This window comes from Sphaerodactylus townsendi, linkage group LG03, assembly GCF_021028975.2.
Source record: "Sphaerodactylus townsendi isolate TG3544 linkage group LG03, MPM_Stown_v2.3, whole genome shotgun sequence".
NCBI classification, from domain to species: Eukaryota; Metazoa; Chordata; class Lepidosauria; order Squamata; family Sphaerodactylidae; genus Sphaerodactylus; species Sphaerodactylus townsendi.
In genome coordinates this window covers 133,327,160-133,355,088 of record NC_059427.1, presented here as the reverse complement: position 1 = coordinate 133,355,088, position 27,929 = coordinate 133,327,160, and the positions used below count along the sequence as shown (strand labels likewise).

At 43.5% G+C, this 27,929-nt stretch overlaps 1 protein-coding gene across 1 annotated transcript in view; it reads left to right on the top strand.

Moving 5' to 3' along the window:
* The window catches only part of CACNG4 (calcium voltage-gated channel auxiliary subunit gamma 4), a 110,473-nt gene extending 89,514 nt beyond the window's left edge, over nucleotides 1-20,959 (top strand). Inside the window, exons 3-4 of the mRNA XM_048490040.1 lie at nucleotides 11,141-11,281; nucleotides 16,870-20,959. Of these exons, the coding sequence (XP_048345997.1) occupies nucleotides 11,141-11,281; nucleotides 16,870-17,408 (680 nt within the window). The 3' untranslated portion in view covers nucleotides 17,409-20,959. The remainder of the gene's footprint in view (nucleotides 1-11,140; nucleotides 11,282-16,869) is intronic.
* Nucleotides 20,960-27,929: the final 6,970 nt, after the last annotated feature.

Genomic DNA, 27,929 nt, shown 5'->3' with positions numbered 1-27,929 from the left:
AGAGCTCCGAAAATCTGTGACTATCCCAAGGTCACACAGCTGGTGTGTGTGGGAGTGCACAGACTAATCTGAATTCCCCAGTTAACCCTCCACAACTCAAGCTGCAGAGCAGGGAATCAAACCCAGTTCCTCCAGATCAGAGTGCACCTGCTCTTAGCCACTATGCCACTGATGCTTCCAAAAGGCTATGCTGGGGATCATTGGACTGCATGGACATCTGTGTGGGTTGCGGACTGTGATGAGAAGGACAATTGCAACAGCAATGCGTGGCCGGGCCCCACTAGTTTATCATAAAATGAACAGAGTGCCAAAATAAATAGCCTACCAAGCAAGTAAAGAGTCCCCGGGACCCAACAGTAGTTAAAGGGTCCCTCTTCTTACTAGCCGGCAAGCTCTGGGCTACAAGAAAGAAGAAGAGAAGGGGGGGCAAGGACATGGAGACGGAAAAGCAGACCCAATTAGTAACCCCCTCTCGGCACACACAAATAATTAGTAACCCACTCTCGGGAACTGGTGAGAACCTGCTGGATCCCACCTCTGGCTGGGGGAGTTCCGGGGTGGTCCCGATGCTGAAGCCTACTTTAGTCAGCTTCCATGTGGGGGTTGGGCCAGGGGCAGGAACACAGTGCCCCAGCCAGACGCATACCTGCCAGAGGGACATATGGAGTCACATGTCCCCAGGCACCACCCATTTAATCACGTAGGAGGCGCAAAATTGCCCCCCAAACCCATCCGGCGGAGAGGTGCCTCCACCACCAGTTTCCTTTCCTCTCCCCATTTATCTCTTTCCAGCTTTCTTCTACCCAGCCCCTCTCTTCAATTAGTGTGCCCTGCCCTTTGCTTCCTGCAGGCTCATCCAGCCAGCACTTCTGCTGACGACTCTTCCGCCCCGCACCCTGATGGACCATCTGGGGTGGGGGCCAGCTGCAGCCTTGCTGCCGTGACGTCAGATTACTCCACAGCATTCTGCCGGCCTCCCGGCTGGACCTGTTGTTAGCCCTGCGCCATGGCTGTATGCCACCCTTGCAGCTCTCTGGCCGCTCTTTGCCAGCCTCCTGGGGCTCTGTGTGGAGCCGGCCTTCTCTCCCCCCACCCAGGCCCCTGCAACTGGCTTCCTCGCTCAAGGTGAGTCGGCGCCAGGTGCAGTTGGGGAGGCAAGTTCAGGGCGAACAGCAGAGGGGGCACAATTTCGGTTCTTGCCCCAGGTACCATTTTCTGTAGGTACGCTCCTGGCCCTTGGAAAGGGTTGTGAAAGTCCATTGAGCCCAATGGAGGGTTTTCTGGCAGTAGAGGAGGGATTGTTGTTTTCTCTCTTCCCATGCTGCCAGCATGCCCTCTGGAGGCAGCAGGGCAGCACCGCCACAGCACCATCCCCGCCTGCCAAGGGCTCTGGATTAGGTTGTCCACCTCTGAGATCTAATAGAATGCAAGAATGGGAAATTATACGTGTGTATAAGGCTAGCTTACGAATTGTATATACCTCCTCTGCTCCAATGCCATTTACGTCCCCAGTTTGTTCTCTCTAATAGCAAAATTCTTGGTTGTGTGCCTATGAAAAAAGAGTTTGATTGAAGAAGATGTCAGGCTTCCTGTGTATGCAAAACTCCTTGTATCCATAAAAAACATATATTACCTTGGAACTTTTAAAAAAGAGAAGTGTGTTCAATTTTCCTAAGCATGGGAAATAAGGCCTTCTTAACCCCTGAGAGTATATAGAATCCCAAGAGGGCAAATTTGGCTTGAGCAGGGGGAGAATTTCTTTATTGTTTAATCCATCCTCTTCTGCACAATTCCTCCTACTCCTCCATCTTGTCTTCTCTTTTTGATTCTTTTGCCTATTGTAGTATATAGTGTATGATCTGCAAGGCATTATTGCAGTATCATGAACTGCTATTATATAGCCCAGTCTCATCAAATCTTAGAAGCTAAGCAGCTTTGGTACCTGGATGGGGGACCACCCAGGAAGACTCTTTAGAGGAAAGCTATGGCAAACCACCTTTGTTTTTGTCTTGCCTATAACACAGACATATTCCAACAGTATATGAGAATAACTTTACTGAACAAAAGCTGTCAGCCCCTGAATTCCACCACTATTCAGAAGGACTGTGGGAGAAAAAAGGGGCAAAAATCTACAAACCGAGAAGCGACACCGTTGTAGTGGCACAACACTCAGGATTTGCCATAAACTCTGTGACAAAGCTGTAGAATTTCTGGTGAATCCTAGGCCCCTTCCGCACACGCAAGATAATGCATTTTCAAACCACTTTCACAACTGTTTGCAAGTGGATCTTGCCATTCCGCACAGTTTCAAAGGCCCCTTCCGCACACGCAAAATAATGTGTTTTCAAACCACTTTCACAACTGTTTGCAAGTGGATTTTGCCATTCCGCACAGCTTCAAAGAGCACTGAAAGCAGATTGAAAGTGCATTATTCTGCATGTGCGGAATGAGCCAAAGAGCACTGAAAGCAGTTTGAAAGTGCATTATTCTGCATGTGCGGAATGAGCCCTAGAATGTCTCAGCAACATTTTGACATCACTTCCAAGATTGCCCTGGAAATGACATCTTGGCATTGCTGCAATGCTGCCCTCCATATCCTTGCCCCCATGAACTCCCATCAAGTGCCAATCCCTGACTGGCAACCCTAATTCTAGGTTTTCCATTTTAAAAAATTCAGATAGTATCATCTTAAGCAGTTATATCAGTAAAGACGATTTCATCTGCAGAGAATTACCCCAAAACTGCATAGCATTGCCCCTGAACTTGCAGACTTGGTGATCCAGGTAACCTCTGGATACTTTTTATGATCATATACATAGATTTACATCACAGCCATAAAATGCTCTGGAAAGAACTTTAAGCCATCTTTCATTTTCTTGCTTTACCATCTATGCTTCTGGCTAAATAAAACACAAATGACAAATGCAGTTGCATTTCACATGTGTACAGGAGCATAAATAAGGCACACTCTGCCTGTTATCCTAAAAGTATAACTTGTGACATGTTTTTTTCCCCTCGAAAAACATTCCATTCTCTTCCTGCACAAAGTCAACAAGCATCAGACAACTTATTGCCTCACTGCAATGGATTCATTAGACTGCAATACAATTACAAAGCTATACTGAGAACTGGTGCTGGACAGCGTGATGAGTGAGACCAATTTCTTCTGCTGATTACAGCAGGTGCAACTATGCTGGAAGCAATCTTCTTTCACTTCTGATGTTGCCATAAGATAATTCAGTCTGCATCTTCTACTGTTAGCTTAAAGAACTGGATGGCTTGTATGTGCCTACTGGATTGAGTTGACAGCAAGGCTTGGACACTGGTCTTGCCTTTTTAAGCTTCCACTTATTCCCCAGTTCTACAAAGCTACACTTGTCTTGTTTTCTTTAACATTGTACATATTACATACAGGAAGCAGAGTGGAATGTACAGCTGTCACATTCTTGCCAGGGATTATAATGTACAGTGCAGGGTTTTAACAGGAATGAGATTGGGGTGCTGTGTGGTTTCCGGGCTGTATGGCCGTGTTCTAGCAGCATTCTCTCCTGATGTTTCGCCTGCATCTGTGGCTGGCATCTTCAGAGGATCTTGTTTGATGTCCTAGAGGATTCAGATCCTCTGAAGATGCCAGCCACAGATGCAGGCGAAACGTCAGGAGAGAATGCTGCTAGAACACGGCCATACAGCCCAGAAACCACACAGCACCCCAGTGATTCCGGCCATGAAAGCCTTCAACAATACAAGGAATGAGATTTTCATATACTGGTTCATTAGCCTGTGCATTGTTTTCATTTGTGCATGTATAATGAAACCTACCTGCAGAATTCTTCAAATAAGCTGACTGAATAAATTTCCATTGGATACATGGGGCATAGTTGGAAACTTTTTTGAAGGTTCTGTGGTGTCTGGAGTCCTAAACACTCACTCAAGATCTGCATGAACCTCTAGTAGTACAGAACTAGACCTCCGCATTGGAAATAAGCACTCCTAAGCCACTTGGATCTGTGGATCAGTTTCAACAAAAAACTATTTTATTGTTCTGCCCATGTTACTAGAAATGTAATAATGAAAACATTCCTAAAAATTTTACAAAAAAGAGGAAGACAAGGAGAAAGAATTCTATGTGCTATCATTTTACTACCAGTAAGTAAAATGTCAGATTCACAGACCATGTTAACTAATAAATTGCTATAGGCAGGGTCAGCTGTCACAGGCAAGAATGAGGCTCAGTGGTTTAGTTGGGCCTTACTGTTCCTTGCTTTGATTTATCCCCAGTTCTGAATACCTGGACACACTCTCTCTTTTTTTTAGTAGTGCAATAACCTTTATTAGGCATCAAAAGAGATACACCAGATAAAATTAGACAAAATAAGAGAACTGGGAGGGATGTCGAAAGTGTACAAACATAATATATACAGAGGGGAAAACCCAGAAGATTATTTCAGAGTATTAATCAATACATTGGCCACCATTTCCAATAGCATGGGATCCTAATTATTCAGGAGGTAATTCAGTTTGGAGTTAGGAGGGCTAGGGCCTGCCAAAATTGGAGCCTTAAGGGAAAAAATGGGTCCAAATTCCATAAATTCCATAAAAAATGGGTCCAAATTCCATAAATTTTGGACAGACAAACAAAATGTGCTCTTAGAAAAAAAGAATTTTACAATAGACACAGAGATAGTTTTATAGCCCTTAACTAAGGTTTCCCTGTGCTTGATCCAACTGGCTTTGTGATGAAAGTTGATTCCCAGATATTTGTAAAACTTGACCTGCTCAATAGCGTCACTATCCAAGTACCAGTTTGTGAGCTTGAAATTGCTTGAGAAAACCAAAATCTTAGATTTAAGTGGGTTGATTAATAACAGATTATTCACTGCATTTGGACTGCACAGTATTCACTGCATTTGGACAAAAGGTAGGTTAAACCGACCTTGGTGTGGGATAATAGGAGCGCATCATCTGCATAGAGTAGTATTAGCAGTGACATATTTCCTAGGATAGGACAGTGTGAATCAACAGTTCTCAGAGTGGGAGCAAGGTCATTAAGAAACACTTATCGTTTTTTCACTTACCCAGGGAGGCTGGGAGGCAAGCCCCAAAAGGCTCTTGCTTCTGGCTTCAAGCGCTCGGGGACAGTGTCAGGTGGGGAGTTTGATTGGGGCGGTACACTTGTCAAACTGTAATGCAGGTGTCCTAAGGAGAGCTCAGGGAGGACAGAAACCTCCTGCAGAGCAAAAGGGCAAAAGTTCACTTGACACACTCTTGTGGTTTTTACCACTATGCATATTACACACAAAACAAACAGTTAAAATAATTACTAGTTGCACGTCATCTGAATGTACTAGATGCTGCAAAAAGTACAAAGCAGAACAAAAAGAGGGCCTGCCCCTCCGCTTGCATGGTGTTTTCCATCTCTTACCTGAACCTATTGACACCAGTTAGACCTACCTTATAGTCCACAGTTCTGTCCCTCAGTCTTTCCTGAGTGGAATATTAAGCATGACTGAGCATGCCAACCATCTATATATTGAAATCGCAGTCCCCTGTGAGTTTCATGGACCTCACTTGTTTTTAATTATTACTAAAAGTCTTAATGCAATCTCTCATATTATCACTGGAAAAGTTTGGCCCATCTGACTGAATTTTATCAACTCTTTCATGCTGCCACAGGCAAGTCAATTGGCTGAAACCTCCACCTCCATACACCACCTTGATGTGACAAAAAAGTTTCACCTAGATTATGCATCTTCAGAGAAATCCTTAGAGATCCAGCCTGAATATAATGCAATTCATCTAGATTTAAAAAGCATTATCAAAAGCACAGCCTACACACATTAGAAGAAAAGCCCAGCTGCATCCTCTCAGGATACTCTTTACAATACCTAAATGCATCCCAAAATTGCTCCTCAAAAAATACATATTACCAGTAAAATCTTAGTGCCTTCCTGACAACTCTTTCTCCTTCATTGATTTAAATCTTTTTCCTTCCAATATGGCTATAGCGAAATAGAACTCACATTCCCCTTCTTTTCCTTCAGTGAAGATCTTTTCCTTCAGTGAAGATCTCAACACACAAAGCTGCCATATTATGAAAGGCGACAAGGCTGTTCTGAATGTTGATTGGAAAACAAACTAATTCCTGTCAACATTCAGTGTAGTCTAGGACATCAAACAAGGACTGCAGGGACCTGGGATCAATTCCCATGATGATTACTGGATGACTTTAAGCCAGTCTTTTTCTGTGAGCCTAACCTCTCTCACGATGCAGTACAAGATACAGTAAACACTCATACTCAGTGGCTTGGAGGTATTTGATATGCCACTTGTAGCTTTTCCGAGCACTGCTCTTCATGGCACTCACCCCATGTTTAATGAAAGTGGACAATTCCAATTCCAAAGTTGGAATAATTTCATCATTATTATGCACCCAAGATAAACCACATTTATTTTTTAAAAACACTTGTCTACAATGATTGATATCAAGGTTGCACAGATGTAGTGGTTCTGCTTATGAAACTGGGTCAATACATGCAGCTGAATGAGATAGTAGAAGAGGGCATACCACTGTGTTGAATGCTTACCCATAAAACAAAAACTCCCAGTAATGGAGAACGACCATATTCAGAAATACTATAGTAATTGAAATTAATATGATAGTCAATATATATTATGTGCATCACCCCATATGTCCCTGAACGGCCTCTCCGTTCGGTTGAGGTCAACTTACTGATGGTCCCTGGCCCATCAATGATGCGGCTGGCCTCCACGTGGGCCAGGGCCTTTACAGCTCTGGCCCCTGCCTGGTGGAACGCTCTTCCTCCAGCTGTCCGGGCCCTGCGGGATCTTGGTGATTTCTGCAGGGCCTGTAAGACGGAGTTGTTCCACCAGGCCTTTGGAGGGACCAGCCGCTGAAGGTGCCCCCCACTTTTTGGCTCTTTACATCTGGGTCCCCCTTTATCTGATGGGACCCGCTGTCCCTCCCTCTTGGGGAGGATTTTAAATATGGGGTTTTGTTGGACGCCTCTTATTGTTCTTATCGCTATTTTTTAAAGGTTTTAGCAATTATATTTAAAACTGTACTGGTTTGATTGTACTGAGATTTTATGTTGTACACTGCCCAGAGCCCCTCGGGGATGGGGTGGTATAAAAATCTAAACAATACATACATACATACATACATACATACATACATACATACATACATACATACATACATACATACATACATACATTCATTCATTCATTTTTGGAGTAGTGGCTAGGACCAACAATAATCATGTAGCTTTTTTGCCTGACCAGAGTTCTGAATGTGGCTCTCTGTGATGGGTGGAGTGGGTGCCACCTCAGTAGAGAATGCTGGCTCTACTGTTATGTCACCCAGAGGTCCTTGAAGCAAGAGTGTGATTGATAGTATCATTCCTGACTTGAGGAACACCAAGAACCTAAGACAGAGGTCTGGGTTCAAACAGTTAATTTACCCACATAATTCCAGTGTGATTCTTCTAAGCATGACATGTGTATTCCTGTCATATCTTTTTGGCAATAAAATCTTGAGGCAAGCAGAACTCTTTCTGTCCTTGAGATTAATTTTTCCCCTCTGGGTGCACTTACTTCAGCATGCTGATCATTGCAGTCATTATGTATGTTTTAATGTAGGCATTTTAACATAGCCAAAAGTCACTTTAAGAGTGGAGCTTTTCATACTTGTTAAATGAAGAAATAAATCCTGTGGCTTGGCCAGGGTTGGGGGGCAGAGCGGTGATGCCAATTGCCAGTCCTGGACAGCATGCAGCTAAATACTGCACCAACAGTGAAGTGGTTAGGTGTGTTCCTGGATGCCTCATTATCAACAGAGTCACTGGCATCACACATGGTACACCTTGCCTTCAACCACCTGTGTCAGGTGTGATAGTTGATGCCCTACCTGTCCCAGACCAACATAGCCACAATAATCCATGCAATTGTCACTTCTAGGCAGTGACGTAGGTATAGATTTTTTATGGGGGGGTTCAGGGGTGGGGCCACCCCCACCCGCCCCTGGGGGCATGACCATGCTTTCCCAATCCCCGCCCTGGCCTAAGTGCTTATAAAAGCAGCTCTCCGAGGCCAGGGACAGCAGACTCCCCTGCCCCCCCCCCCAGCAGCCGGCAGTACCTCCTGACCTCCCCTCTGAGCAGAGGCATAGCTAGGGAAAATGGAGCCCGGTGCAAAATCTGAGTTTTGTGCTGCCAACCCCCCCCCCCTCCCCAATGGGTGGCCACTGTGATGCTGGAATCCACCTGCAAACAGTATCACTTTCAGTGGTGTTTAAACTAGGGAGCCCAAATTGTCCTTTTAAATCCACCTTAAAGGGACAATCTGGGGTCCCCAATTAAAACAACATTGAAAGTGATGGATTATCCCCCACCCTGAAACAGCATCACTTTCAATGTTTAAACTGGGGACCTCAGATTCTCCCTTTAAATCCATGCCGAAGGGGGGGGATTTAAAAGGAGAATCTGAGGAAATTTGGGGGGTGCCTGCTGTCAGGGGTGCAATTGTTAAGCTAGCAGCACCAAACTTTCAGGGTATCTTTAGGAGACTCTCCTGATGAGATCACCCAGGTTTGGTGAGGTTTGGTTCAGGGGGTCCAAAGTTATGGACCCTCAAAGGTGTAGCCCCCATCTTCTATTAGCTCCCATTGGAAACAATGGGAGATGGGGGCACCCCCTTTGGGAGTCCATAATGTTGGACCCCCTGGTGATGGTATCATCAGAAGTGTCTCCCAACGAATCCCTGAAGTTTTGGTGCAGCTAGCCTAAAAACTGTGCCCCTGCAGGCCAAAAACCGAAAAAACACTAAAAAAATACAAAAAACCCCACAAACAGGGGGCGGAGCTTCTGACATGTAATGGGGGTTTGAACCTGAAAACCCCCCTTACCTATGTCCTTGCTTCTAGGTAGGTTACTACAACTCTCTCTACACATGGCTACCCCTGGGTCTGCTTCAGACGCTCCAGCTGGTGCAAAATGCAGCAATACAGGTCCTTATGGGGTCCCCATAACAAACACACATTCAGTCGGTGCTTCACCAGTTCTACTGGCTCCAAGTGGGGCACCAGCTCATGTTCAAGTTTCTAATGCTTATCTTTAAAGCCCTAAACAGTCTTGAGTCCCCCTACCTTAATGACCCCCTCTTCTATTACATCCCTCAAAGGTTGTTATGATCAGCAGGTAGAAATCTGCTGGTGATCCCTGGCCCAAGGGAGGACTGACTACCCGCAGCCAGAGCCTTTTCTGTCCTGACCCCTACCTGGTGGAACATTCAATCTGGCAAAACCAGGGTCCTGTAGGATTTAATGCAATTTTGCAGGGCCTGTAAGACAGAGTTGTTCCACCAGACATAAAGTTGAGGTGACTACCATGTGCCATCGTTATGGTCCCCTTCCCCCTCTTTCCCCCTTTTCCCTTCATTTCTCCCTTTTCTCTCCCCCCCCCCCCCACTCATCTTCCTTCTCCTGTCTTGTCCCTTTCCAGCTCCCCTTATCTTTTACTTTTGCCTTTCCCTGTCCCTTATTTCTTCTGCTATTTTATTGTGGGCCCATGTGAAATAAGTAAGTTATCAGGCAGATGGGGCGCTCAGCCTAGAATAACTAGAGGAAATTGATCAACTTTTACATTTTAAAATTTCAAATCTTCATCTTAAATTGTACTTACCGTGTATTTGTGTTCATTTTTAAAATTTAATGAAGGTTGGAAATTGCCCTGAAAGTGGAAGGGTGGTATAAAAATATAATAAATATATTAAAATTATATTCTGTTAACATGTGGCAAGATGATGAAGGAATGACAGTGCCAAAGTTCATGATCGATTTCTGCTAATTGAACATTAACACACTCTCACACACACACAGCATTTGCTATCCTGCTTTTAAGGAATAAACAGAGCATAAAATAGTCAGGCTTGCTGAGGGCCATTTTCAGCCATTTTAAAATATCCTTTGGCTTTGTAAACATGATACATTTTACCTATGGGATGCTGTGCCAAGAGCTAACTGCTGTTTTACCTCCGGGTAGTTCCAAGCATTTTTCTCAGCAGTGACACAAGGAGATTCACTGGGGAATAAGAGGATTTGCAGGGGTGACTGCAGTCTCTGCTTCAGGATAATAGAGAGGAACATGTTAATTACCCTGAGGTAAATTCCACCCAAATGAAATCTTTGCAAAAGCATCATAGTGTCCTTGGAGTAGTGATTTCTCTTGTGTCGTATTCCTATGTTTGAAGATGGAATATTTTCCCTCAGATTTTGACGTTTTGCCCTCTTTAGCAATGGTAATATCTTCTATAATTATGTTTTTCTCCTTCTGTATTTGCTATTGTCCCTTTCTCCTCATTCACTTTCACCTGTGTCCTTTCGATCTCCACCCTTCCCCGCTGCAACTCCATGGTAGAATTAATTTCCTGAGGCAGAAAAAAATCTTAGAAAAAACCATGGTGATTATATGGAATGATGGGGCTGAGGACAAAAAGATTCAACAGGAGTAAATAAATGAGCCCACTAAATGAATGAGTGACAAATGATCCTAATTACTGCTCATGGGAGAAAAAAGATAAATATTTCTTAGACACTATTCGAAACCCAGGGCATTTTGGCTTTGTTGCTATTCAATGTGAGATGAATAAGTGGCACTCCAAATTCACACATATGAAGTGGCTGCCCTTAATACCACCTGTGTGGTATTACATTGTCTGTAACTGGCTCATACATTTTTCATTGCTCTTGCCTGCATTAATCTGTGGGTTATTCTTTATAGCCTTTTTAGCTGGCAGCTTGTCAGAGTATGTTTCCACACACAGTGAATGGCTTTGGGAAGCTGATTATGGTAATAATACCCATTTTTTATCCACAAAAATTGCAAAACACTCTCAGAAAAGCAAACGGAAGGCATATTGCTTTTGCAGAGGCTGTCACATTAATGTTTAGAGTCTCTCACTTGCCCCCCTCGCCCCCCCAAACCAAAATATTATAACAGTAGTATGCAGATGTGGCTCAGAAGCTTGGTAATGTATTCACACATTGGCAACACATGGATATGTTACAGAAGTATTGTTAAGGGATGACAATAATCTAAGAGTAATTCTCCTTTTTGTCTCACAGGTATTGTCCGTGCCTCCAGTGTCTTTCCTATACTGAGTACAATATTACTGTTACTTGGAGGGCTCTGCATTGGAATTGGGAGGATTTATAGCAGCAAAAACAACATTGTCCTCAGTGCTGGGATTCTTTTTGTTGCAGCAGGTATGATGTTTCTAATATGATCTCTAATTTTGTTTTGTATGTTTTCATCTATAGTTTTTAACTTCAGTTTTTAACTTGAACAGGAAGATGGAATGATGGCCCCAAAATCACCCCTCATTATATCCTCACAACAAACCTGTAAGGTAGGCTTGGCTGAGCAATAATGATGGGACCAGGATCATTATGCTTACTTGGAATTTGTGTAACATTATTGGCATTGTAGCCTAAGAGACCAATCCAGACGGGGAAGGCATAGGAAGGAGGGAAATTTAAAAACCCTCCTGCCACCTAACTAGCCCCAAAGACCAAACAAGCTTACGCCATGTTTTGCAGTGGTGTAAGTCTGTGACCAGGTGGGTGCAGGTGTTCTCAGGCTTGAAGCCCAGTGGAAGCTGACTGAAGTTGACCCTGACCTACCACTCCCACCCCCTGCACCCACCCCTCACTGCACCAATGCACTCTCCTTCATCAGTATAGCTTCGGAGAGGTGGGCTCTTCTGGGCTTCAACACTGCAGAGCTGTGTGGCACCCGCCCATTGGCATCTTTGCTGTCTCCACTGGTGTAGGTGTCTCTTATGGCAGCAGGGTAGGCCAGGGGTAGGGAACCTGCGGCTCTCCAGATGTTCAGGAACTACAATTCCCATCAGCCTCTGTCAGCATGGCCAATTGGCCATGCTGGTAGGGGCTGATGGGAATTGTAGTTCCTGAACATCTGGAGAGCCGCAGGTTCCCTACCCCTGGGGTAGGCAAATATACCATGCCACCTTCCCTCCTGATCTATACATTAATGTTAAATAATGATCAAGGCCGTCCTCACTCATTATTTCTTGTCTCAAAGGATAGGACCAGTAATTTAGACAATATAGAATGGTCTTGATTTTCTTATTCAATAAATAAGTCTCTAAAAGTGCTGTACTAGAAAGACAAAGTAGTAACTCTCTCTTTTTTTGCTGCCTTCACTGCTGCTTCATAGGTCTTTCAATAGACTCTGTAGCATAGTCTGTCAGATTTTATATATCATTACCTATGTCCATATAGACATCTTCCAGCCCTCTTCAGGTCATCCAGTTTCATAGTAAATCAGAGTGCTGGTTTATGCCCCGGGGCAAGAGTGGTCATAGGGGGGCAATCTAGTCAGTAGCTTCAAAAAGCTTCATGTTCCACACTCCTAATGCCATCTCAGCTGAGCATGTGTTTTGGATCCTAAAATCCCCAGAGCATTCTGGAATCCAGTAGGATTCATGAGCCTCTGCGGGTGGACCATTTTAATTGTGTCCCCTCTCATGGAAGGTGTTGGAACTACGTTCATCTTGACTTTAAATAGTTTGGGATCTGACCATGCCTTAGGTTGAATCTCTAATCCTGAAGCCAAGACTTTCCTCAATTGTTCAGTATAAAAAATTAAATCCAATGTATGACCTCTTTCATGTGTTGGGTCCATCACACCTTGATACAGGCTCAAGGCAGTCAAAGAGACCATAAAATCCTGGGCCTGTCCTTGCAAGGTATCCTCAGTATCAATACTGAAATTCCTCAGACTGATCATTGTAGGGGTATGCAGCAACACATCCAACAGTACCTCTGCCATATACTGCTTGCACCCCAGATCTGTGTCCGAAATCAGGAGTCACAGTCTCAGAGACAAAGAGCCCTTATTGTCTGGCCCTTCAGCTTGTGCCAAGGGGCTCAGGACTCTGACCCAGACCACCAGTTCAAATGTGTACCTAGAATGAAAAGGGTAGAGGGAACCAATGGAGGTGGGACTGTCCCATCCAGCTTTCAGCTGCCTCCTGTCCCCAGCTCAAAAGAGAAACAATCATTTTAATGGTTCCTATAAAAGCAGTCTTTTCAGGGGCAAGGACTCCTGTTTAAATTTAATGGGGAACCCCCTGCAAGGCATCTTCTACAGCTTGTAACCAAATCACATAGGCACTGTCCAGGTCTGTTGGACCCTTTTGTCACCCTGTATGAACTGTGTTCAAGAACACTGGTGTTCTCTTAGGCCCCTTCCACACAGCCCAATAAACTCGGCCTGGGGATGGGAAAAAACTGTTTCGGGAGGAACTTCGCATGGCTCCCGCCCCTAAAGTGAGGCTGCCCCATATTAACTCCCCCAGAATGGTTTTTTTTTAGAATTGTGCTATCCACAATACTTTGGTTTTAATGTGGGTTGCAGCCGCTCACAAGTGAATTGTTGCCCGGGAACAGAGGTGGGATCCAACCAGTTCTCACCACTTCTCTAGAAGTGGTTACTAATTTTTTCTGAGTTCCGAGAAGAGGTTACTAAAGCAACCTCCCTGCCCAATAGGGGCTGGAGGTGCGTGTGTGCGGCGGCGCCACTGTTTGAATCCCACCACCACCGGAACCTGTTATTAAATTTTTTGGATCCCACCACTGCCCGGGAAGTGCTTTACTCGGTCACACTTCCCCCCCCCCTTTTTTTTTACAGTCCCTGCTTCTCAGCTGTGTAGTTGCGCAGGGGCACAGGGACTTCAGCATGGCTATGAAGGTCCATGCCTGCCTGCCCACGTAGCTACGCAGTGGAGAGAAGTGAATAGCAAAAAAACCCTTACACCTCGGTGCAGAGGTGCAATACCAACCCGCATTGCTTCCACAGGCTCCATTCGCTGCCTGCACAGAGGCAAGCAAACGCAAAAACAGGAGAGTGGACTACTTTCTCCCGACTGCAACCCGCTCTGCCTGTGCTGTGCCAAAGGGGCCTTGTAGAGTTAAGAATCAAAAGTGGTTCATGCCCTAACCTAAAATGAGTCTCAGAAGTGGCATCACTACCAAAGCAGAGGTGACCTGTCCCATCTGCATACGTTGCATCTATCCAAATTCCTACTACCTTATTTTCCTTTATACCTCATCAGTGTACAGAGAGATGCAGAAAGATGCATGGCTAAAAATATATGTAGCTCCCATGTCTCGTACTATAGTTAAAGATGGATTCTAGATTTAAAAAGAGTTAAGACTGTTGTTCTAGAGCTGGATTTACATGTCTTTGGTTATTGGACTAAATACAGATCTAGCCACAAATGCACCCAACATTATCTGAAGCTCTGTTTTACAGGAAAATCAATAGAAGTGAGCTAGATGTATGTCATGAAAGCTTGTTAGCCATTAATTATCTTTTCTTTGAGAAACCTTTTATAAGTTTCGTGGGTTCTCTCAAAAGTAATATGCAAACCAGGGTCATAAAGGAAGCATAGTAGCCCTTCAAATACTTGCTGCCATCCATGAAGACATCCTGTGCTGGCAACTGGAGGCAGTCATGGATGGGATGGGGAAAGAAAATAGGTGGCTATCTCTTTCTAACTGTTCTGTATTTGGAGAGTTCCAAGTATGCAATGGGAGGGGAAAGGAAACCCATAAAGGAAGATCAGGTGATTTAACACATTTCACAGACACATCACCCCTGCCACCTACGTTCTTCTTCCTTGTTAAGCAGAGGCGAGGGCCAGTTCAAACCAGGAATGGATATGGGAGAACAAAATGTAGGAAGAGTACCATTATAGAAGGGTGGGTAACTAACAGAACCAGGAATGCCAAACCACTTGGCTCTCTGAGCAATTTCATCTTCTTCCCCAGTCAATGCCAGAGGCATTCTCTGTAAACTGCCAGGTTATGTAATTTTCCTTTTTTTCATCCACATTGTCCATTCATAAATCTCAGATATCAGAAAGTTAGCACATGAACCCTTACATTGTGAACATCAAAACGTTTTTGCCACCTAGGGCTAGGAGAGAACTTGTACAGCCAGCTGAAGACTCGGGAGAACTACCACATGATAAGGAAGGTAAAATGTAGGGATTTCAGAGACAAACTAGGTTCTGGCTGTGGTCTAGCAAATTTTTCTGTTCCATTTGTTCTTATGTTTGTTTGTTCTGATTTTGCCAATGGCTTTAGCTTTGTACTGTTGATTGTGTAAAAGTATGAGTATTGTGAATGTATGCTGAATAGGTTATTTATGCAGCGGTTTTACATGTATATGTATGTGATGCTGATTTATTGCTACATAACTAATATGTACATTGTAGGGAACCAACTCAATGAAAGATACTATAAAATGATGCAACAAAAGTTTGGCCATTTCTACACGGCCAAAAAACAGTGCCCCAGGGATGGTAAAAAACCAGTCCCTGGGGTGTTGTTCGCACAGGAGTGCCGTCCTGGCTCCCCCCAAGCGGCATGAAGGCACCGCTTTTAAACCTTGCTCAATGAGTGCGGTTTTTTAAAAGTAGCGTCTTCAAACCGGCGCGATGCAAACTGCACTGGCGGGAAGATGCCACTTTTCCCCTCACCACCCCTCACCTCTCCTTCCAGCCCTCCAGAAAGGAGAGGTGAGTGGAGGGGACCAAAGGAGAGGCGGCTCCATGTGGAACCACCTCTCCAGGTGGGGAGAAAGTTGGGGCTGCTCGCATGCTACTGTGCGAGCAGTCCCTGAGCCTCCACCGGCATAAGAGGTTCATTTCCGCTGCTGTGCGGAAACAGCCTTTGATTCACAGAATAAAGAAACAAAATCAGAATAGAGATTTTCAGGTTGAAACAGCAGAGGATAAGAAGAACCTTGAAGTCATCACTACTGATGGCCTGAGAATCACGAAATGGAAGAAAAGGAAACTTGAGTTTAATGGCAGAAGAGACTTAGGGTGCTTACAAACATGCCCAATAATGCACTTTCAATCCACTTTCAATGCACTTTGCAGTTGAATATTACTGTGTGAAGCAGCCAAATCCACTTGCACATGATCATTAAAGTGCATTGACATTGGATTAAAGGTGCATTATTTGTATATGTAGAAGTGTTCTTTTAGGGACGCAAGTGGGCTGTTAGTAGAGATTTGGATCTGACCCAGGAGGCAAAAACTTGCTGTGTAAAGCGTCCTACTGCTGATCAGTTTGTTGCACCTTCAGGAGTTCCATACATAGAGGAGTTCTGCCTGTTGTGGTTTCTATTGCCTCTGCAATGCTCAGTGCCAAGGAGTAATGGAAAGCTGAGTGACGGCTTCATTCCACATATTAACAAAGCTGCCAGTTCCTTGACTGCAGGGATCTTTCATGTGATGCTTCTGCATTGCGGCTGATAAGATTTCAGACTAATTTATTTTCAGGCTTGTACTGTGAACACACTGTACAGGGCAGAAGTTGTTTGTCCTTATTGTTGTACTTATATGAAGGCCCCTGAATTGTATACTTCAAATGTGAAATGTCTTGGTTTAGTGTGTTTGGCAGCACTCTCTGCCATGAACACCCCTGGGGATGATCTCTTGTCAGTATCAGGAGGTCTGTCTGGATGCTTCCTCATATCTACATCTATCTATCTATCTATCTATCTATCTATCTATCTATCTATCTATCTATCTATCTAGATCGATAGATCGATCGACAGACAGACAGACAGACAGACAGACATAAATGCTTCCTTGTATAAAAATGGACTTGCTGCTTAAATCAGGATATCTAATTTGCCTCTATATTGCTATAGTGTTGTTAAATTATATGATCCAAGACAAGGGATCATCACTATGATGATTTCAAATGTAGCATTATTCTCCTAACAGGACTGTTTTTCCCCTTCTTTCCAGGATTGAGTAACATTATAGGAATAATTGTCTACATATCAAGCAATGCAGGTGATCCTAGCGATAAACGGGATGAGGACAAAAAGAACCAATACAATTATGGCTGGTCTTTTTATTTTGGAGCCTTGTCTTTCATTGTGGCAGAGACTGTTGGTGTTCTAGCTGTGAACATTTATATTGAAAAAAACAAAGAACTGAGGTTTAAGACCAAGAGGGAGTTCCTTAAGACTTCTTCCTCTTCTCCTTATGCCAGGATGCCAAGCTATAGATACAGGAGGAGGCGGTCCAGATCAAGTTCAAGATCTACAGAGCCTTCTCCATCCAGGGATGTTTCTCCCGTTGGCATGAAGATAGCAAGTTCTGTCCCCATGAATGAAATCTCCATGTACACATTGTCCAGAGAGCCCTTGAAGGTCACAACACCTGCGAGTTACAATATGGAACAAGATGCTAGTTTTCTTCAAGTCCACAATTTCCTTCAAAAGGAATTCAAAGAAGGACTTCATATCAACATGGTCAACAGGAGAACAACACCTGTTTGAATGGACTGCTTGCTTTGCTGAAACCAACAAAAAGAAACATATCAAAACATACATCTTTTTATACATGAACAGGTGGATTTTGAAAATAAAATAGGCTTTAACACACAACAAGATAAAATCATGTGGTTGCAAGCAGAGATACTGAAATACTAAAATTTCATGAAGATACAGAACACATTTCTATCTGATTTTTATAAGCTCTATAAGAATTTGTTTAAAGTTCTCAGTGTTACAAAAAAAATTAAAATCAGCAGCTCTTGGCCTAGCACTTTTGTAGTATGTACAGTGTAATTTGTGAAATGGAAAATGTTTTTAGCTATAGTAGTTTTTAGAGAATTTTAGTGTGGGCTTTTTTCTTTGTCACTGTCTCCTGGGACAGATTAATCACAAATGTAGCCTAGTGCCTCTGAGCTGCAACAAGAGAGAATAGCTTTTCCCCCAGAAGCAATTTTGTCGTAGAGAAAAAGGCAAGACTGTTTGACACCAGCATGAAACTATAGTGTATCATGTTACTCTGTGTGAGACTTTTACAGGGAGATGGGTAAGAAAAAATGGAATCAAGTTCTGTTATTGAGCCTTATGCACACTTGAGGGGAAAATAATCTGGTTTCTTAATTAAGGTGATTTATGTTGCAATATGCCTTGCTCTAAATGGCCCAGGCTAACCCAGTCTCATGAGATCTTAGAAGCTAAGAAGGGTTAGCTCTGGTTAGTACTTGGATGAAAGCCTGCCAAGGAAGTCCGTGTGTGCTATGCAGAGGCAGGCAATGGCTTACCATATCTGAACATCTCTTGCCTTGAAAATCTACAGAGGGCCATCTTAAGTTGGCTGCAACTTGACGACACTTTCCACCACCATTTTGCAATAAAAATGCCTGAGGAGAGAAAGTGCAATAGGTTTTGCTACAAATGAGTTGTTAAGGTGATCAGTGTGGGAAAGGAACATTGTTCCCTCCCCATCAGAATGGAGGAGTGAGTGTATCACCAAACTATTTAATGCCCTTGCATTTTTTCTGTGACTTGTTTGGTGTACACATGCTCAAGCACTATTTTTAGATAAAGAATTTCTTTTTTTAAAAAAATGCCATGCATTCCCCATTCTAATCAGCTAATAACGTACTAGCCACATCTTCCATGGAGCAGAAAAACCTGACCTCCAATATGAAAAGCAAATGAATACATAAATAAATAAAAATAGGACCAAATTTATAGAGGTAGAGTTTAAACTTCCACATCATAAAGAAGAAATGCTGCCCGTTCCTAAGCCCAGAATCATGCCTTTCAGAAGCCTCATTCCGGCAAAATTTATATGCAGGAATGAAACTAGACACCTAGTGCAATGAAGATATACTATACTGAGTCAAATTCCTGCCCTAACTGGCTCAGTACTCTCTGCTCTAGATTAGCAGGTCTCTAGGGTATTTGGTAGAGAGCATTCCAGGGCTGCTTCCAAGATTCTTTAGCCTGAGATGTTAGGCATTATTCTACATGCAAAGTATGTCCTTAAAATTAGTCATGGATATGATGCTTAGAGTAAAACTAGGAAATCTCAGAATTGAAGGTGCCCGTCCATTCCATTTAATCAGTGGCTTAAGCAGCACACCATTAGTACCGTTGCTGTCTGATTACATTTGTCCAATTCAATTATCAAGTCATATGCAAAGTGAAAGTTAAAGCATATTATTGGGTTCCGTTTTCACTTCACAGTGTTGGCTGACCTAAAAAGAGGCAATTTTAGAAACGTTTGCAGACTCTGACAGCTCAGACTTTTAAAAACAGAAATGAACTGATGTTTGAGTGGAGATGCCTCTTACAAACATAAAAATGCCATGCTGCAGCAGACCAAGATCTGTCTATACCAACAACTTGTCTCTGACATTGCCAAAATCAGGCTATTTCTTGGAGTTGGTTTTAAAATATATTTTAAGCTAATGTAAGCCACCCTCAGCTCGTCCAATAGGGAAGAGATGTCTAAAAGTCTGATAAATAAAATAAATAATCTGGTAATCAGTTTCAGAGGGTAGCTGTGTTGGTCTGTAGTAGTAATCAAATATTCCCTCACTCTGCATTGGAAAGTTCCTTCTAGGTAACTTGACGAATAGCTATTAGTAAAATTCTGCTCCATTAATGTATCTAACCCTCTCTTTTTAAATCTAGTAGCCACCACATCTTGTCCTGCTATTATCTATTCTTTTATTTACAAGAAAGTCATTTTGAGGGTAACGAAATTTTATTTCATGCTTTGTTAAAACTTTTGGAGATTTTATTTTGCCACATACATCTTTACATTTTCAAATGATAAGTTATGTCTTACTTTAGGAGGCTTTCCTAAAATTTAAAACCATGGTTATGATAAGGGATAAAAGAAAATATGAAGAAGCAATCTGTGTCATAAGTGTGTGCTGACTATTTTATACCTCTTCTAGTCACTGTAGTGCAATTTTCCTTAGTTATTTTTTTCCATTGTGTTAATAAAATAATTGGCATAGTTTAGTATTCATTTGTGTTTGCTGTAATTTAATATCCATAGATAAGGGAAAGATATATTTCTCTTTCAAAAGATTTATGTAGGGTTGTCTTTTTAAGAATTGTCTGCATAGAAATGAAAGCTTACAGTGTGAACTGTGATTTTCTTTTTTTCAAAAAGGAATTTATATATATATATAAACCATATACTTTCAGTGGCAACATTTCTGTTAACTTTTGACTTGAATCTGCTTAATTGTGCATGTATAGATGTACAATTTATTTTTCACTGGTGTCTAGCGAAAATCTTGTTTGAGTGCTCCAGGTTTCATTTCTTGTGCTTTGTTGGGCTTACTGTGTAGCACTGTTGTATAAATGAATCATTGGGAGATGGTGACTTGATTCAAGCATAATACAAAACCATAGTTTAATCACATTAACGCTGCTTAGTGTGATTGGCCAAACATGGGCCCATTGTGGTTCATTTGAGTACATCAAACCAAGGTATATGAACCTACGAATCTGGACCATAGTTTTTCACAATAACAGTTTAACGTGACACACAAAATCTGACTTAATCCTGGCTTGTTTCCTGGTGGTCCCCTTTGCCAGGATAGTACCCAGGTCTCTTCAATGAGATATCTTCCATTCACAGAAATGTTTTTCTCACTCAGTATAATAGAATTCTAGAATGCAGCCCAGGGTTGGTTTTTAAAAAACATATTCATTAATATCAAAATATCAGTCAGAACTTTGTACAAATGCTGAATATCATCCACCAAGAATTGCTATTGCGTATGAATGCGGTTTCATTTCATTCCTTGGGCTTTGTGGGGTTTTGAAAAACATTTTTTACCCATAAAGGCAAGGTTGTTTATTTTAATTATTTTAATACAGTGTTCACTGTGCATTTCTTGTTCAGGTGTGTCCCAGACTGCAGTCCTGTAATCAGTGATGTACTTCTAAGTATGATGATGCACCCCGAAAATGGTGAAAGAGAACCCAAACAGGAAAAGAATTCTCAAAGTGAAGTTTGAGGCTGTATCTGCCAAGTTCAATAAAGTCAATTAAGTGTTGCTACCGTACATGAAGGTTTCATTTGATAATGGAATCCTGCAGTTCTGGGATTGCAACTGAAATCGTGGTAAAGATTTTCTAAAACTAATGTTTCTTCGAAGAAAGTGGGCAGTTCTGCTTATTTTCACTTTACTTTGTGGCTAAATAATCCTTTCTTTCCTGTGAGCTCTTGGGTGTATTTTAGGAAATTTCTGAAATTGGTATTTTTCCTCTTTCAATGGGCACGCAATTTTTGGTTGCAGTCAGATCTTCCATGTGGAAGGAAAATCATCAGTGGAATTTACTTGAGTGTCAGTCTTTCACTGTTAGCCTCATGATGTTTCCCCCCTTGTGGCGATTTTACAAGCACTTTTCAAAGTGATAGGAACTTTTAAGCATAAGCCTATCAGAAGAGACAAAGTGAAAGAGAGATAACCACAGTGCTTTAAGGTACACTGTGGTGTACCTTTAAGTGGTGCTTTAAGGTACGCTATGGTGTCTGTGTCTCATATGACTAATTGCCAATTGAATTAAGGATACAGTCAAAGGGTTGATCCCTGGCATCTCCTGCCCAGGGACTTTTCTTGTCCCTGAGACTCTGGAAGGCTGCTGCCAGTTGGTATAGCCAATACTTATATGAAACAATGGTCTGACTCAGGATATGGCAGCTTCACATTTTCACCCCACCAAATAGTAATATTAGACCAGCACCATTTAGATCTGTGGCCCCTTCTGCATATGCAGAATAATGCACTTTCAATCAACTTAAATGTAAATGTATTAGGAGTTTTACTGCTGCTTTTAAATGCTATTTAATACATTGTTTTAAATGCTGTACACCGCCCAGAGCCCCCAGGGGATGGGGCGGTATAAAAATCGAATAAAATAATAATAATAATAATAACTTTCAATGCACCTTTGCAGATGTGCAGAATAGCAAAATCCACTTACAAACAACTGTAAAAGTGGATTGAAAGTGCATAATTCTGCATGTGCGGAAGGGGCCTTATTCCTATGGCATGAGAAGAGATATCGGCAAGAATATTTAGGATCCATTTGTTAAATTCTTCATTGGTTAGCAGAGCTATTACCTGCAATGCTTCACATTTATTTCTAATTAAAGGTGAAATCCAGAAGGTTGTGTGTGGATTGGAGGTGAGTTAAGCAGCCTTGTGCTCTGTTTCAGGGTTTGGATACATTGATATAGCATATCTGACAGAAGCTGGAGACAGCTGCAAGACCATTAGAGGGAAGCCGGTCACTTTACCCAACTAGCTTCCTGACGTTGGTATGAAAGTACCTTGGGGAGAAGGTACAGGGGAATACCCTGCATGCCTATGTATATATCGTATAGCAGAGAAGCTGTAGTAGGTGTATGGATCCATGAATTATATATGTTCTGTGTTTTCATTTTGCATCAGAATATTTGAGAGCGTCCGTTGCTGTTCTTTCTGTCCACAAGGGCTAAACAAGTTCCTGTTCTCAGAATTCTGAATTGTTGTTTTAAATGTAATCCAATTTCCCCCTTATAATCATGTTGTGTATGCTGTACTTATTATTTTTTAATTAAAAAAATGAAAGCATCATTGTATGTGTATGGTTGAAACAATATTCAGAGGGTTGCTGCTCCTGGATATGGAAACTTCCACTCATACCCACCATGACTGATAGCCATTAATAGATGCATCCTCTAGGAATTGGTCTAACCCCTTTTAAAACTATTTGCAGCCGTCACTACTTCACAGACTGTGAATCTCACAATTTATTCCTTGAGTAAAGAAAAATTTCCTGAACCTATTTGCCAACAATTTCATTAGGTTCAGCTCTATGCCAGCCACTCACAAAAAGGTGGGGTCTCGTGAGATCGAGGTGGGGTCTCGTGAGATCGAGGTGGAGAAGAGCAAAATACATCAGATGATAAGGGGGTTGGGACCAAGTGAATAAGAGCAGAGAGAGCACGACAAGTACTAGGATAAACATGATGGGTGAGTACTCTTATGGGAAGGTGCCGGGAGAGGGCCCGGGGGGGACCTATTGGGGAATGGGGGGTGAGGGGGTTGAACAGAGGTCAGGGAAGAAGACAGCTTGGAAGGTTCCTTCAGAATGGAGAACCCTGCCCCCAGGGATGGAAAAGACTCATTGTCATAATCTTTTACCCATTCTGAAGCCATTGAATTTTTTCAAGAGCCAGCACCAGGGAATGTGGAGGGTCTAGAGGAAGAGTTCAAAGGGGAGGGGAGGCAGAGTGGCAAACCACTTTTGAATTGGTTCTGCCTTGAAAATCCCACAGTGTTGCCATAAATCAGCTGTGATTTGGCAGCACCAAACAAAAGGACCATTTCTGCAGCGCAGTAGAAACAACAGGGAAAAAGCATTTTATGTATCTTATGCACCACAGTAGCCTAGTGCTGGTTGTATCCCCTTGTATTCAACCTGTTCTATAAATAATGGAACACACAGTTGTATCAGGAGTGCCAGGCAAAAAGTCTCCATCTGGCAATTTCTGTGCTTTCCTGCTGCAATACATAGACTATGTATATAGATGCCATTGTGAAAAATGAACCTGGCAGGCAGCTCACTGTCATCTCCCATAGGACGGTGCAGCCATTGCAATTATTTAGACTGAACAGTTATCAAGAAGAGCATAGGATGGCATGTGCCAGACAAGTGCTTGAAATGTATCTTCTGAACAGAGGCAAGGCATGTACAACATACAGGGGCTCTGTACACAGAATTACAAAATTACAAATTTTCTTCCCACTTCCTAGTTATGTATGTTGTTTATATGTACCCAGGCTGTGTGACACCCTTTGACTTGGAGTCTCCTGGCCTATCATGCTCAAGGGCCTCTCGCAGGGCCTCAGATAAGGCCATCTTGGGTCTTTTCTCAACCCTTTGATGCCTGCCTATACCTTTCTCAGCATAAAGATGACAGCTCAATTTAAGATCAATCCACAGCATCTTCCTGGCCCTTCTTCTTAGCTGAATGCTCTGTGGGGTCCTAGTGCTGGTGAGTGAGGCTGAGACTTGGTGTTTAGGGAGGGTTGGAGCATAGGACTTGAGGGTTTTGGGGTGGCAAAGAGGTGGTGGAAGAGCAGTGGGGCAGGCAAAGGTGGCAAAAGCGGTGGCCGCTAGGGTTGCTAGGGCCCTGGATAGTATGGGGCTTCTGCCACCCTACAGATCCCTGTAATGGCCCACTGTGGCTTTGGATAGCCCACGGTTTTCCTGGTCAGCCTGAGTGCTGCTAGAGCTGGGCAGTGTGGCCTCGGACAGCCCAAGGCTTTCCCAGTTGCTCTGGAGACTGCCAGAGCTGGGCAGTGTGGTTGTGGGCAATTCAGGGCCGCCCTGGCCACCCTGGAATGAGGTACTGTGGCCCCAGAGCATTCCCTGCTGCACTGGGAGCCACCGGGTTGATATGTAGTAGCATCGGGGTTTTCTCAACTGCTACATAAGCCACAAGGGGCCTTCAGGAGGCGTCTGCATGAGCTGCAGTGCCCTGGACTGGCTGGGGTGGCAAAAGTGGCAGTAGGTGGGGGTGGCCAAAGTGGCAGCTTTCTGTTCAGGAAATGGGAAGGGTTGGAGGTAGACTACTTTCGATGAAGCAGAAGCATACTACTTCCTTTTGCACCACTATGACCACACTCTCAACTTTATGCTAAAAAATGGTATAGGTCAGTGGTGGCGAACCTTTGGCACTCCAGATGTTCTGGACTACAATTCCCATCAGCCCCTTCCAGCATGGCCAATTGTAGTCCAGAAAATCTGGAGTGTCAAAGGTTCACCACCACGGGTATAGGTGGTGGCTGGCCCTGATGTCAGACTAGCTGTCTCTCCTCCCCATCCCTCCAGGCCCTTCTGAGGATTGGGCCTTTAAATGGGGCAACCCCACCCTCTTAAACAGTTCAGAGTCAATGTCGAATGTCCCTGCCCCACTCCTGGCCTGGGAGGTCGTCTTAAGTCTCTCTGGCCTCTTTTTGACTCTAGGAGAGACTGGGAGCCAGGCAACAGCCTGCTGTTGCTTGAAAAGGCTGCTCACCTGCTGCAAGGGCTGACCAATGTTTATTGCTGCTGATGCCTGCCATGGAAGAAGAAGAAGAAGAAGAAGAAGAAGAAGAAGAAGAAGAAGAAGAGGAGGAGGAGGAGGAGGAGGAGTTTGGATTTATATCCCCCCTTTCTCTCCTGCAGGAGACTCAAAGGGGCTTACAATCTCCTTGCACTTCCCCCCTCACAACAAACACCCTGTGAGGTAGGTGGGACTGAGAGAGCTCCAAGAAACTTTGACTAGCCCAAGGTCACCCAGCTGGCGTGTGTGGGAGTATACAGGCTAATCTGAATTCCCCAGATAAGCTTCCACAGCTCAGGCGACAGAGCTGGGAATCAAACCCGGTTCCTCCAGATTAGATACACGAGCTCTTAACCTCCTACGCCACTGCTGCTCCTTGCTGCCTCCCCTGCTCCATCCTCCTTCTTGCTGGCAGATGCCATTAGCTGGTCATTGCAGCTGACCACTCCCCCACCCACTGATGCTGGTCAGGGCCTTTTTCGGGAGGGTCAGGGATCTGGTCTGTGAGGTAGGAGGAAGGCAAGAGGTTTTGTCATGGACAGGCTGTTTAAAAAGCTAAGCTGAACATGCATATGGTGGGCATCATTCCAGTAATCCTCTATATGTGTCCTACTCATTGGCAAAATCTGCACAGTCTTCAAGGAGACTGTGATTTGTTAGTTTCACAAGCAGCAACCATAATCCAAGTGACAAATATAATATGTTCAATCACTTACTGAAAGCAAGAAGTAAAGTTTATAGCTTATATATGTTATAATCAACTTCTAGCTGCTATTTGCTATAACTAATATATGCTATAATCAACATTTTTAACTAAGGCTGGAAGCTAACAGGCAAACAGTGCAGTCTCAACATGGCAGGAATTTCTGCTGCCCCAGAAGGGATACCTTGGTAAACCATTTAGACCTTTTAGTGCAGTATCCTTTTTCCAGTAATGGGCATGAAGGCCTCCACATTTCAGAAATCAATTCCCTGAGAGGAAATGTGAGTTTTCATTTAAAAAACGACTGCTTTGTAGGGTGAAAAGGAAGAAAAGTTTGAATTTATTCCCCACCTTTCTCTCCCATAAGGCAACTCAAGGCAGCTTGCAAACTCCTTTCCCTTCCTCTCCCCACAACAGCCACCGTGTCAGGTAGGTGAGGCTGACAGAATTCTGAATGGATTTGTGACTAGCAGAAGGCCACTCACCCGGCTTCATGTGAAGGAGCAGGGAAACAAATCCAAATCCAGATAAGAGTCTGCCACTCATGTGGAGCAGTAGGGAATCAAACCCGTCCAGATTAGAGTCCATCTGCTCTTAACCAGTACACCATGCTGGCTTTCAGGTGGCCTCTGGCATTATACTCTCCTGAAGTTCCTTCCATTCCCCCAAAGCCCTGCCCTCCCAAAGGCAACCTTATAGAGAGGGGGGAAAACTTCCACTCTGTCATACTTACATTATGAGGACATCCCACCATTTGAAGGAAGCATCAGTATACATACCAAGCAGCTAGCATTATGGACTGTGCCAACAAAATAAGGGAAAAAATGTTACTCCTTGCTGTGATTTTTACAGCTGTACACAATTCAAAATTATATCATTTTACATTTATCTCAAAGCGTGAAGCTCCCAAGAACAGCAGTAAAACAGTTTAACTGATTCTGGGTTCTTTGCTGGATTCTTGTTGAGGGAGGCCCTGCCTTACATCAAACGATGTTGTCAAATGGGAGGTGGTGGTGACACCACCCACGGCTGGAAGAAATAACTAATGATTTAACAGCAAATGCTCTCCCAGTAAGATACAATTAAGCTAAAAGCAGACTCGCTGGCGCTGAAAGCTTTATTTTGAGTGCAGACGTCTGGACTTGCTTCAGTTGGCAAACATTGCATTTGGTATGCCTGACTTGCAAGGAACCTGTGGAGTGTGCTATTCAGCGTAGTAAAGGGGGGGAACGGAAGCAGAAATGAAACTTATAAAATTGACTGTCTAGAAAAATTTAACAAGAGGCTACTTCCAAACAAAACATAATTAAATCTTTAATGCATTCAACTTCTTTGCTCCCTTTAGGCTTTATCCTTCATTTTTCATGAAATCTCTTAGCTGGACTTCAGAAAAACAGAAGGGTTAAGCCTCTATAATGTGCATCTCCATATGCATCTGACATGATTCTATTTTCATACCTCAAAAAGTGTGGCTTTGTTCAGCCATTGGAGCATCAAGTTAGGAACTGATAAATTGCTTACCTATCCATAGCCGCTCAAGAAACGGCCTAAACTAACAATTAAATTAATGATAACACCAATTTCTTGGATCTAGTGAAACTGGAATTGCTGTGGCAAAGCTAACTGGAATTATTTGACTATTGGCTTAAAATGGCAATTCAGTTGTGCATATCAGCTGAGAAGCATGAGGATTCTTGCAGCAATTAGCTTACCCAGAGGCGTAGCTAGGCCAGAGTCCGCCCGGTGCACACTCTGGTTTTTTCACACACACCCTGCAGCACCACCACCCCCTGCAGCAGCCCCCCGTGGCACTTTATTTCACTTACTTTTAGGAAAGGAGCAGGCCAAAGAAGCCTGCCTGTGTTGCCTGGGCCTAGTGGGAACTACATTTCCCAGGAGCCCCTGGGAAATGTAGTTCCCACCAGGGCCAGGCAACTCAGGCAGGCTTCTTCTCTGGGATGTTCCATTCCTAAAAGTAGGGGATGCGCCGTGGGGGGGCAGGGGGATTTTTCCGCCCCCCACGTGAACATAATCGGTGCGTTGCGTTGCCCGGTGTGTTGCCCGATGCGTTGCCCGGCGCGTTGCATACCCCCCCCCCCGCCCCCTGGTGGCTTTGCCACTGAGCTTACCACACAGAAAGGAGTAAAAAAAATACTGATGGCCAAATTCATATCTTCGGAGCTGCATCTCCCTGTATTGCCCTCAAAGGATACGTCATTTCTCTAACAGTAAT